Source organism: Acanthisitta chloris, unplaced genomic scaffold (assembly GCF_000695815.1).
Source record: "Acanthisitta chloris isolate BGI_N310 unplaced genomic scaffold, ASM69581v1 scaffold6918, whole genome shotgun sequence".
Taxonomy (NCBI): Eukaryota; Metazoa; Chordata; class Aves; order Passeriformes; family Acanthisittidae; genus Acanthisitta; species Acanthisitta chloris.
Window position 1 is genome coordinate 4,240 of NW_008688599.1, and position 13,485 is coordinate 17,724.

General features: G+C 43.0%; 1 protein-coding gene across 1 annotated transcript in view; it reads left to right on the forward strand.

Annotated features, from left to right (window-relative positions):
• Positions 1–6,397, forward strand: part of LOC103808300 (poly(rC)-binding protein 3-like) — a gene marked incomplete at its 3' end in the record, with an annotated part of 9,537 nt that extends 3,140 nt beyond the window's left edge. Inside the window, exons 3-5 of the mRNA XM_009081078.1 lie at positions 3,938–3,979; positions 4,480–4,555; positions 6,345–6,397. Of these exons, the coding sequence (XP_009079326.1) occupies positions 3,938–3,979; positions 4,480–4,555; positions 6,345–6,397 (171 nt within the window). The remainder of the gene's footprint in view (positions 1–3,937; positions 3,980–4,479; positions 4,556–6,344) is intronic.
• Positions 6,398–13,485: the final 7,088 nt, after the last annotated feature.

Here is a 13,485-nt window from a genome sequence, read left to right on the forward strand (position 1 = left end):
GAGTGCATCTTTAGCCAGTGATGAGCCAGTGATGAACACATCTGTACTCTAGAAGCACCATGGGAGGCTCACAAGGGGACCTGAATAACTACCAGGCTGAGAGCAGTGGTGGAGGAGTGAAAGGAGTTCAAGCCCTGCCCACCTCAAGGAGAAATTGATCTTCTAAACATGTCCTAGAGGAAGGCAGCCATCTCTACTCAGGATTCACATATGCAAAGCCTCTCTGGCAGTAAGGAACCTCCACCCAGACAATTTTTTCCCCAAGGTGATGCCAAGGCCTCTCTTTAAGTAGTTAGACATCTACTCACCTGCATGTTGGAACACCTGCAGGCAGGTCCCATCTCCCATCCCATCAGCCCATCCCAGGTCATCACCCTGTCATGGGGTGATGACACAGCAGCCCTTGAGTCCATGTCCCACACTAGATAATTTGAAGGTCATATGAGCAGCTGGACACAGGGTTCCTGGTGGGGCTGAGGACACAAGGTGCTGCTGTTATTGTTGGTACATCGACCCATGACACCACAATCTGCTGGTATATAAGAAAGTTCCTGAACTTCTCAAGCATATGCCAAAACACCATTGCTTCTGATGGGCCCATGTCATGAACTTTCTCTGAATTTTTGTCTGATTTTTACCTTTTAGTCTGTAACAATGCGTTGTGATGTATATCCAGGTTTTCATAATCTGGATGTAGTAGCTTTCCTCATGTTCAAGCCTAACACTCTTAGTTGTCTTCAAAATAAGAAGCCTGCTTCCTTAGTGACCAAAGTTGAATGGAAATTTGAAATAACTTGTCAGAAATTGGTCTATGGCTGAAAGTACAGAGAAATTTACTCCATACATATGTTTACACTGCAGTGCTTTCCTTTAAGAAATATTTGTGTATACATATAGCAACCTATTCTACCAGGATTGTAATTGCCATTGCCTTCAAAGACTGTCTGATTACTCAAAAGTATTGAAACTGTTTGCTAGAGTGCTTTGAGCAGTTTGTATAAATAATTGAAAGTGTCCTATTTTCAGGTCTAATACTCTTGTCGTCTTCAGTTTTACCAGTTTAAAAAGTGTTCTCACTTTTCTAATGCAACTGTGTTGATGTGAGAAAGGCACTTTCTGCATGCTCTAACTAGGCAGGCTTTTTAAGATATTTTAAGATTATTAATGCTTAAGCAGTGTTTGGATATCAGTATGAAGATACTTTAACCAAGTTTCATAAGTAGAGATTAATACTGAAAATAAAATTTTATCAGCACTATTAATTCCATCCAACCTTTTAGCTCTACTATCAGAAGTTATTTTTCTATTCTAAATTATGTCATGACTATGTTGAAAGGTTTTGGTTTGTTTAATACTTGCATATCAAGCAACATAAGCAAAATAAAATGTCTGTTTTTCCTTGACAAGTTGGGGTTCTTCCACTTTAAGCATTGCTTTTAATTCTCTTGTGCTTCTTTGATACTGTATTGCATGACAAAACTAAAAGGAAACTGAACACTGCCCTGCTCTGTCCCTTACCAATACCAGTGCATGCAGTGGATAAATTGGAAATTTCTACCCAGTATGGTGCATTGGTGTCTTGGTGGGTACTCACAGGTGCAACTTGGCTTTATGTGTCATAGCAGTTTTAGGGTTTAAATTGTGGAAGATCTGTAGACCAGGTCGTCCCTGCTGTTACTTACGTCAGTGGGAAAGTTGCCTTTGACTTTGATGGAAGCAGATCCATAGCTCATGTCCTCAGTGAAATGTTACAGGACAGATGTGACAATAGCCTCTACCAGGCTTGTGCTGAAGTATGCCTTAGCCCCCGAAATGCGTGGTTCCCATGCTATGGGGTAAAGCAGTCAAGGACCTTTTTTCTTAACCTAAATCAATCAAAGTACCTTTTGGGAGCTTAAGAAATTAAGAGCATTTTTTTTACCTGGGAAAGAAAATTCAAAACCCATCTTGTCCATGCTGCTTTGATGGTTTTCATTGACAACCAAGTAAAAGCTAGTCTGAGCACTGAATGTTTTTTATTTTGCTCTTTCTCTAGTTTGTTTGCTTCCTTGTATACATAGATGGAACCATTGGAGAGCAGAGTGATGAGGAAAGGAGAGACTCCTATTAGGTTCACTGGTGATTTTTTGTGGTGGTTTCTTGCTGGTTTTCAGACCACTGCTTGGGAAGCACCTATGCAAAAGATGTTCTCTCAGCTGAGTTTGAAGTAAAGCTGAGACCAGAAAGGACACTTGTAATCCAGCACAGAGGCTCAGACACCAAAGCATGGTTTACAAACCTGCTGTTTGCTCATGGACCCAGCACTGTTTCCAGCTATAACCTCCCTGAGGCTGCTCCTATGCTTGGCTAAGCACAGAGCCCCCATTCAGGTTGTCCTCATCCAATAAAACAGATAAACACATTTTGCTTGCTTGAATACATGCTTCCTTAAGACTCACTGATGGCAATGATCACCTGTTTTGGTGGACTTGAACCTCTTCTTATGATACATAAACTGTCAGTGGCAGCCATCCCCTGTAGATGCATGTGAATATGTTTGCCCACCAGTATCCCACAGAGCCTGGTCTCACACATTTCTGTCTGAAAACTGCTCGTGCATAATGTTTGCCAAATTACAGCCTGGCTTTACAACTAATTTAAAAACTAAATGAAATGTTTCTTCTCCAGAAGGGAAATTCTGCTGCAAAAATGTGCATCAAGCAGTTGAGACATTAAAGGTTTTAATATCCAAACTCCATTAAATGAATTGTTTTATCATTTGCAGAGGATTCATTACTTTCTAAGAGGCCTTTTGTCAAATAAGCATTTTGCAAACTAAGCTAATCAGCTCTGTTCCTGTTTATAATTCTCCCACTACAAATATTTATATGTTATAATTTGTCCTTCTGCTTTCTTGCCTGTCTAAGCATAAGCACATTAAAATTTTTCTGACATGCCATTCCTTTCGGAAAAGCTGTACTTGATATAATAGAGAACCATAAACTCTGTAGTTTGTTATTTGTAGGCCACTACAGAGAGTTGAACAGAGCCAGCAGGAGAGACAAAGGGCTGTGCTAACCGGTGCCAGGCATGCCACCATATCCTCCTCACTCAAGTGATTTTTTTGCCTCTCCCACTTCACCCCAGTGCTGACAGAAGTGATGCTGGAAACTACACTCCTTGCACTGCTCTTGTGCTGCAGAATAGCTAGATTTGGAGGGAGGGTATTTGGCTTTTTGGGGAAGATAGACCACCACTCTGGGATCTCCATCATGCTCCTATCTCCAAACAGGGGTGCTGGCCCTGTGCCCAGGCACTGCAGGACAGGCTGCCATCCAGCACGTGCTCACGTACCCACTGGTGTGGCAGCCTGGGGTGTGAGCCCTGTGAGGTGCACCAGAGCACATCTGCTGGCACTTAGCACCTGTGTCTGTCGATAGCCAGACAAGGTGGCTCAGAGCTGGCTGGCACTGTCTGTGCACACACATGGCACTCAGGAGCTGGATGGCAGGGCATCCCCTGGGCAGGTCACTGTGCCCCTTGCAGCTTCAGTATCAGCATTTCCCTACGTGCGTTGGTGTCACTGGGCAGACGAGGTAGCAGGGAGGGGAAGTGGCCACCCCCTTTGCTCCTTGACCCCCTTAGTGTCCCCAGCTCTGCTCCTGGCAGACAGAGCTGGACTAAAAAGAGATCCTGAGCACCAAGGTTACCCGCACTCAGGCAGCAGCACTTGGCACCCTCTGCTTGCAAGGGATACATGGACAGTCTGACAGAGACCTTTTTCTGTGCCATGCCAAAAGTCATCAAGCAGCACAAGACAATTAAGCTTCACTCAGTGTTGAAAGCAATGCAGGTGGCATCTGCCTGGGGCGGGGCAGGAGGAGCTTTTCTGATGAGTACAGAAAACTGCTTGTCCCACCTGACTAACCTGTATCTTACCTGTGCTTGTTGTTTTCAGGCGTTCACGATTCAGGGGCAGTATGCCATCCCTCATCCAGACGTGAGTCCAGCACATGTAAATTACTCCCTTTTTGTTCCTCTCCCTCTTATTTGTTCTGGGCAGCATGTGCTTTCTACAGTTAGCAATAAAGACATGGCCTAAGGACACATTTCCTGAACAACACACTGTATAGCCAAGTGTTAGCTCAGCTGCACCTCTTACCTTCTGTAATAATTGCTAGAAAGTACAATGGCCCAGGAACAAATGACAGTTATCTTGGTTCTTCTTTGCATGTGATGTATTTGAGTTCTTTTAATATGTAATTCTACAGTAATTAGTTAATATTAACAATAGCCATTACATGTAATAACAGTAGAGATGTCATTTATAACAAGTTTGGGTTGTATTTTTTTTCTCTACAGTAGATTAGAATGAATGATTAAACCTTTTTTTTCAATATAATTTTAATTAATCCAGTTTTAGAACACGTAAGATGGTTTCTCTGCTCTGAAATAATTCCATTTGATTGGTTAGTTCTAATTTCCCATCCTGCCCTGCAGTTGACCAAGCTTCACCAGTTGGCTATGCAGCATCCCCCCTTTACTCCCCTTGGGCAGACCACCCCTGGTTTCCCTGGTACGTACCCATGACCCCCTGGGGATGTCCTTCTTCTTAACAGCTTTGTTTCCCGTGGTCATTACATCATTTTAATAATAAATGTGGTCAATGACCAGCAATCCTTCTGTTTTTACACATTAATCTCTTCTTCTTCCCTCCCATACCTCTGTTACAGTTCCTTTCATCATTACTAAAATGTGCTTTGTTTGTTACTTTTATTAATCACAACTGCTTCATTTGTGCAATTGGCTAAAAGCCCTGACTTTCTTCTGTTCAGTCCTTGTGAAGTTATTATGGACCATACAGTATGTACCAGTTGGCTCTGAGTGAAGTGCTTGGGCACACTTCTTGTCCAGTTTGGTAACATGGTTCAGCAAGAAGAGAACATAGGAAAACAGTTTGTATTCGTGGCACAGACATATTGATTAAAAGAAATTATGGCATACTGAAACTTTGAACTCCTGTAGAGCCAAATGTCTTAAGAGCATCTTAAGACCTCATCACTGCTGGGACAAGTGCCTCACTTCCTACTAGATAATGCAGATACAGCTCCAAAATGCAATGGAAATTTAGTTAAGGACCGCAAATTTGTTCCATACTTAATAAAGCTGAGACTGAATTCTTGATTAAAGAGTGAGAATTCACTTAACCCTGAGACTGAACATTTTTACTGTACTTACATGCTTGGCATCTAAAAACTTTGCAGAATAGAAGTACCTGTGGACTGGTACATACTTTGTATGGCAAATAACATTTTATCACATACATCAAATTCTGTGAGCAACTTGATTGTTTGATATTCAAGGTACAATAAGCATATGCAACTCGTAATCAAATGTAAACAGAAGTAAAATGTGAGTCACTTTTTCTGTATTGATTTTCCATCTTTTCTAGTTAGAAATTAGTTTTTTGGCGTGTCTTTACAGATAATGCAATAAAGAGTAAAAAAAGAGAAAATAAGAAAAAGATAGCTGACATCCAAAATATACTTTTGTTCCTTCATGATGTATCTGATAAAATATCTATAAGTAATACTAAATTGCTTTTCCTAGCTTTGTATTTTCCTTATTCTTGTCATTAACATGCTGCTCCTTAATCTTTTCCTGGTTATATGTGTGAGATGTACGTTTTTGTAATGTCACTGTGTGTTAGAGCAGTAATTCCGTTTCTCCTGAGCATTTTCCTTTTGTCCACCCAATTTACAAACAAATGTATGCAGCTTAGACTATTTTGTCCATTTCCCTTCCACAATTTCCCTTCCCAACATTTCTTTGGCAACTAATCCCACATATAATTTCCAAATTTTCTTAGGTTAATTTCCTCGACCTTATTTTAATTTATTACTTTTTATTTGTCATATCTATGTATTTTGCTCTGCTAGAATTGTTCATTTGACATCCACTTTAATTTTCCATATTCTAGAACTCCTGGTAGACAGGTCAAATTTCAGTCATCTGTTAATTTGTCAATTGATGTGTTTAGAACAAACTTCAGAAACTATTTTTAGGGGAAGCCCTTCATTTTCTAGAAGCTTTTTATGACCCTGTGGAATCTCATGTGACATTTGTTGCTTTGGTGGGTTAAAGGTTAATTAAAATAAGACTCATTTAAAATTAGTCCTCTGAGGTTTGCATCCTTTGCTTTCTTTTCTGTTTCACTAGCAGTTCTCTATTTTTCTTTGCTCCTCTCTTTTCTTTTTTTTTTCTCTCCTTCTTTCTGTATGTTTCCTTCTTTAAGATTTCATTTGTTGTGTCTTGCCCTTCTTGCAAACAGCCGGCGTAACATTTTCCCTCTGTCCCCTGAATAGGACTGGATGCCAATACTCCAACCAGTTCCCATGAACTTACTATTCCCAATGATGTAAGTGGACCAATAGTCCGTATCTCTTTCTCTTCTCTCGCTCCTCTGCCACCAGAGGGGAAACTTCTCATCTTTGGTTGATCTGTACATACTAGCCTCTCTAACAAGCTGTACAGAAGTTAGCCTGTTGGGGAGGGGGGGCTAGGGGTTAGTGAATTGCTGGATGGAATCAGCAGAAGTGGCTGTCCCCTCTCATGTCAGGTCTCCAGCAACGTTAGTTGCCCAATGGTGCCAGTGCTGTGGTGCTTCACTGGCTCCATTAAAGCCTGAGTGCCTGCTGCTTACTTAGATGAGTTCCCAAAACTCATCTCTCAGGTGGCACTAGCACGGGTAGTCTCAGCAGAAGAGCTAAAGGGTTGGAAAAACATGCAGCCCCATGCACCGTGTGTTGGGCTGGAGTCTTCTGTGCCAGGGGGTGGCAGCTTGTGCCGTGTCAAGTCTCTGCTGCACCCACACCTATCTGAGACGGCATTTCTCCTGAGCAGAAAAGCTACTTCAGTTATGTAAAGGTGCAATATAAGGGTTTATTGGAAAAACACAGGCTAGAAACACTTCTGCTCCAGCAACTCTGGATCAGCTGTGATCGACAGGCCCAGTGTCCATGAGCAACATGGTGCTGAATTTTAAAGATGCTGTTCAAAATGCTCAGCTGATACACTATGCATCACATAAAAATGCCTTCCCCTTTTATCAATTTCATTGCAAACAGGGTTGGGATTTTTTTTCAGTTTTCATTGCAAATGAGTCACTTGGAAAATGGACGTTTTCCCCTCCAGTAAAAAAATCTTTCAAGCATGAGTGGGATCACAAATAGCAATTATATTACTTAAGAGATACTTACAATATTGTGCAAGCCCTATTAAACTCAGTGGCAGTGATTTACAGTAAGAAAAAGATACAGAATAACAAAGAAGCGAAGTGCTGTGATTTCATAAGCTTCCTGTTACTTAAAAGATGCCCTGCTGATTTATCAATACCTATTTTACAACTCAGTTTATTGTATGTTGAGAATTTTATAAGAGCACCCTGTTTATCCTTACAGTGCAGGTTTTTTAATCTCACTTTCAGGCAGGTGTTGTTCTTGCCACCAGAGATAGAAATCCAAGGTCACTCTTCTGACTTCACTTTCAGGGCTCATAGAGGAAAGAGAGAGGGAGACAGTTGACCTTGTGTCCTATAGTCCAGAAGAAAATTTTAAAAACCCATCAGTTTCTCATCCAGGAGGTGTAAGATGCCCCAGCTCAGCACTGTCAGTGAAAAGCAAACACACATCCATGTGTTGTTTCTGATAGAAGATTTTTCTGGCTATACAGTGTGTGTCTTCCTGTTGTCACTAAAGGAGCAAAACCAAGGCCAAATTTGGGTAAGGCTTAGAAACAGCCTGCGGGGGCTCTACAGGTGGTGAGAGGGAGTTCCGATGTTCCTATGGTGTCAGGTATGCATTAAAGGACCAAAAGGTTAGTGCTGCACACCCTCACTCTGTGTGTGAATGCATCTGTGTGCACACCCGGTGTTGCAGTGCTGGTGCGGAGGGGAGATGGTGGTCTCATGTCTCCTCGGGCATCAGAAGCTGCTTGGGAGTTTTTGCAGGTGGAAAATCGTTTTCCCCATGCATCTCCCCAAGGCGTTTGCTCTGCCTGTGCCCCAGGCTGTCAGCAGGCCTTGCCTGGCTGTCCTTGGGCTGCAGCAGCAAGAGGGCACCTTCCCTGGGATCTGCCAGTGTTCCCATGTATAGGGGTGTGATACAGAGCATCACAGCTGCAGCAGGGCTGCTCACCAGGCAGCCCAGTGACAAAAGTTTATTTTTTTCTATCAGAAATAGCATGGCCAGCAGGACAAGGGCAGTGACCATGCCCCTGTACTCAGGACTGGTGAGGCCACACCTCAAGTACTGTGTCCAGTTTTGGGCCCCTCACTTCAAGAAAAACATTGAGGTGCTAGGACGAGTTCAGAGAAGGGCAATGAAGCTGGTGAAGGGTCTGGAGCACAAGTCCCATGAGGAGATGCTGAAGAAACAGGGGGTTTTAGCCTGGAAAAGAGGAGGCTCAGGGGAGACCTCATTCTTCTTTACAACTACCTGAAAGGAGGGTGTAGACTGGTGGGGTTTGGTCTATTCTTCCAAGTAACAAGTGACAGGAAAAGAGGAAATGGCCTCAAATTGTGTCAGGTGAGGTTTAGCTTGGGTATTAAGAAAAATTTCAGCAGTGAAAGTGTGGTCAGGCATTGAAAGAGGCTGCCCAGGGAAGTGGTGAAATCACCATCCCTGAAAGTGTTCAAAAGGCCTGTGGATGTGGCACTTAGGGCCATGGTTTAGTGGTGAACATGGTGGTGCAGGGTTAACCCTTGGACTCCGTGATCTTAGAGGTCTTTTCTAATCTTAATGATTCTAGGAAAAATGAGGAGATGAGGGAGATGGAGAGATGTGAGGCAGAGAGGGAGTAGGATGAGAACTGGGTGCTGTGCATGGAGGGTCATATGGGCAGGAGACACAACAGCAGTTGTGCAGCAAAGCCTGCATGGGTAATTTGACTTTGCTTTCCCAATAAGCATCTCCTAGTCCCAGTTTTGATAGACAGGCCATCAGTGTGGTACAGTGATTATTTATCTGGTTGAAAGGGAAGGAAACTGCAGGCTCTGGCGTGGAGCTGCAGTGTAGCCCTGAAGCTGCACATGGCCAGTCCCTGCCTGCCCCAGCTCCGGGGATCCACTGTGCTGCACAAGTCCTGCAGCTTTCTTATTATATGTGCTTATTTGTGCAAAAGTCCAGCACAAATGAAAACAACATGAGACTTGCAAATACCTACATGCTTTGCAGCTACCAGAGAAGCTAGTGTGTATCTGCATGTGCTACAACATACTTTTTAAAATGGAGATAATGATAAGTACATAAAGCCAAAGCCTCAGTAAGAATCTGATGGAGCAAAATGAGATACAAAGAGAATAACGAGCTCAGAGTTTAGCCTAGTCTACAGGAAATAGAGATTAATAGCCATGTACAGTTTACAGAGCTTCATATTAAAATGAATTTTCTGCACTCCTTCTGGCATTAAGGCAGTGACATAATTTTTTTTCTGTTATTAATAATTTCTGTAACATCATTCTGCTTTCTTCATACATACCATGCTGAAAATTGCAGCTAACCTGTTGCTCAATAGCAAAGAGATGTCAGAGAATAAAACCAAAAGTGTTCTAGAAGGTTGTTTTCCATGTGCTAAAAGCTGAGGTTTCATCTCCAAATAAGGGAATCAGAAGATTTGCCTTTCTAGGTTTTTTCATAACTTCTGTGTAACTCAAAAAAGATAACAGAGAAGACATTTCTTCCAGTCCCTCTCAGAAGTCACTTAGGTAATTACCTATTATCTCCTTTTCCTCATCAGGCATTCGGTTGCCTTTCTTTCCTTGCTGGGCTCTTGCCTGTCCTTCCACTGCTGCCCAAGTTTCACAATATAAGTGTGTTTCACCTAAAGCCCAGAATAACGTGACATTAACAGTTGCAGATCCTTAAGAGAATGGAAGGGATGGTGCCCCTTGGTGTAGAGGGATTGGGTACAGATAACATGTCTTAAGATTTCATGATCCAATCCCAAAAATGCCCATTGAGAAGACATGAACAAACAATTTAAAAAAAACCTCCATCTCATTAAAAATTACGCAGATTTTCTATATATGTAGGAAAGAGAGGCAAGTAACAGGGAAACAACTTACCCCTCAGAAAGCAACAAGAACATTATAAGACAGAAATCTGATAAGTATTCCATATAAACAGAAATGTTGATTCATCCAAGTTGGAAAAGGCACACTAAAGATCTGCCTTTTTTTCACCACGGAGCCGTAAGTACTTCCCTGCAAACAGTGGAGGAGGCCTCACATGTGCAAAATGTTCTCAGAGCAGCCCACAGTGATACCCAGTGTCAGCTCCACATGATGCTCCAAGGAGGTCCCTGTGGCACTGCCTCTTCCATCAGCGGTCACGGGGGGAGTGAGCTGTCATCTTTGCAGATCCCCAGTCCATCGCCTGCAGTGGGGAGAATCGGTGCAAGCTGTTAAGGAGGACATAAGGGCAGTGGCCAACCCTAGCTGTGACTTCCAGCAAGGCCACCCACTGCCGACACGTTACAGGAAAAGCACATGTCACCATCCCTACAGGCCTCTTCCAGAAAAGTCCTGAGAACAAGTGCCTTGTTCTTATAAAACTAAGCTGCTGGCTAAGTCCCTCCCTGGCTCAGAAACTTTCCAGTTGTATGAGAGAGTTTAAGTGCAGTGGTTAAGCAAAGACTTAATAATCCACACAAGACATGCTAGGAAAGGTCCTGCAGTAGTGTAAGTCAAAACACTTCTCCTGAAGGCAAGGGATTTCTGGATTCAGCCTCAGTACATTTACCCTACTGCTGAGAGCCTCCCCATATCAGAGAGGAATAATGCTCTGAGGAGGAAAAATACAGAATTAACCAGATTCTGATAATTAGCAATGTTTAAGGGCTTTTATATTTTTATATGTTTGCATATGGCCTGATTTTTGCCTCCCCTTAATCTAAGAAAATGGCATTGGATTCCTCAAGTAGACCTGTCCAGATGAGCTCATGAATCAGTAGAAAGATTTTTCAGACTTAATATCCATCAGAAGCGAAGTGAGACCATTTGTGGGACAAGGCACTGTTTAGCATTAAAAGCAATTCCCCCCAGAACCACCTACTGCTCACTTTATGGAATGGGATGGAAACCAGTGTTGGGCCCTCAATAAATTGAAATCCACACAAATCTGCAGCAACAAATACTGGGTCGTAAAACAAGGAATAGAAGGCTCATTTCTGAACATGCTTTCTCAGTTTTCGATATGCCTTCTTGAAAAGCCTGTGAAATTATTATAGTCCAGATTTTGCATTATCTTGGCAAGGAAAGTGCCATTTCTTATCATTATTATTGGGTTTTTTAATAAGAGGTACAGAGTATTTAAGCATCTTTTTCCAGACCCTGCTGTAAGTCTGTAAAGAACTGTAACCATACCTCAGGAGATTATTTCTCCCTATAGGGTACTCTGCCCTGGATTTTCTAATTAAAAAAACACAGAAAAACCAAAACCTGAAACTAAGAAAGCCTGGATCTTACTGAAAAGTGATTGAAGAGTCTCATTCATGATGAGCACCTGCTGCTCAAGTAATGCAGAGGCTTTGCCAAAGCAAACAGCCTCGCTCTGTGTCTGCAGTGAGAAAGTGAGGGGAACCATGTGTACCTGTGGACAGATATGGTCAATCCCTCTGGTCCAGGCAGCAGATATCAAGTTGCAGAGGCTCATTCTTGGCCCTTTTTACAAGCACTACAATATAAGAAAGGAAACATTTATTTTTTTACTGGTATTTAAAAAGAAAGTGAGCTCTGTGCTACTTCTTGTGGCAATGAATGCTCTGCAGCATTGGGCTGCTATTATTGGGCTCTGTCTGTGCTTTAGCATTAGAGGAAAGTCATGTATTTATATTTAGCATTATGGGGAAGAAAAGAAATGGAAAAGAGGGACCTGAACCAGAGATGGTATAGCATATTAGGAGAAACTATCAGCATCAAGAGTTTGGGGTAGGAGGAATCACCGCAGATCTTCAAGTCCCACCCACAAAGAGCCCAGACTCCTGACTCTGTCCTCTTTACAGTGGTACCAGCAGAACTTCACTGAAAAACAGAGTAAAGCTAGAAAAATGCAAAAAGCAGAACCCATGTTTTAGGGGTGGTTTGTTTGGTGGGGGTTTATTGGCATGGGGAGAAATGAGGTACACTGAGGTAGGGGAAGACAGATGGAAGTGGTGTAGAGAAGGTGGAAAGGGAACCATTTTCACCTGGTGCTTGCAGTCCAAGGAGGAGAGAACATCAACTCAAATTTTGAGGTGTACAAGCAAACAATGGTACTCACACACAACACGCCAGCAAGCTCTGCAGATCACTGTCATGGCCCTTGGGCAGCAAACAGAGAAACGAGTTCAGAAAGAACTTGTCAAGACACATGGACTATGGAGCATAAAGACAGAGATAGAAGCTGCTGCTCAGGTAGTCTGTAAACCTCAGGTGGAAATTTGGCATACCAGTGGAAACTGTTTTATACCTCACACTGGTTTTATTCTCTCTTTTTTTTGTAAGGCTGTGCTACTGCCACAGTCAGAGACAGGCTGCTGGGCTAGGTGTGTATCTGATTGTAGCTCTTCGGCTCAAGACTTGAGAGAGTTAAAATATATATGCATGTACATATTCTGTGTGTGTATACTATATATTATATATATTTATATATGCATTTGCAGAATCACAGAATGGGTACGGCTGGAAGGGACCACAGTGGGTCATCTGGTCCAACCTCCCTGCTCAAGCAGTGCCATCCTAGAGCACATGGCACAGAATTGTGTCCAGACAGTTCTTGAATACCTCCAGTGAGGGAGAATCCACAACCTCTCTGGGCAATATGTCCCATCCACACACTAAAGAAGTTCTTCCTCGTATTCAGGTGGAACTTCCTGTGCATCAGTTTCTGCCTTGTTGCCTCTTGTCCTATTGCTCAGCACCACTGAGAAGAGCCTGGCTCCATCCTCTTGGCACCGCCCCTTTAGATACTTATAGACAATGTCAAGGTCCCCTCTCGGCCAACTCTTCTTAAGGCTGAAGAGGCTGAGGCCCAGTTCCCTCAACCTTTCCATGTAAGAGAAATGGTCCAGTCCCTGAATCATATTGTTGCCCTCCACTGTACCCATTCCAGGAGTTCAATCTCCCTCTTGTACTGAGGAGGTCACAGCACTCCAGATGGGGCCTCACCTGGGCCGAGTAGAGGAGCAGGATCACCTCCCTTGGCTGCTGGCAATGCTCTTTGGGCTACCATTCTTGGCCACAAGAACACACTGCTGGCTCAGGGACAGCTTGCTGTCCACCAGGACCCCCCAGGTCCTTCTCTATTGAGCTGCCCTCCAGCAGGTCAGCCCCCAGGCTGTGCTGGTGCATGGGGTTAATATTCCCCAAGTGCAGGACTCTGCATTGAATTTCAGATGATTCTTCTCTGCTGATTCTTCTCTGCTGTGCAATCACACAGCATTTACAGGATGGACAAGGGATCAGATCCA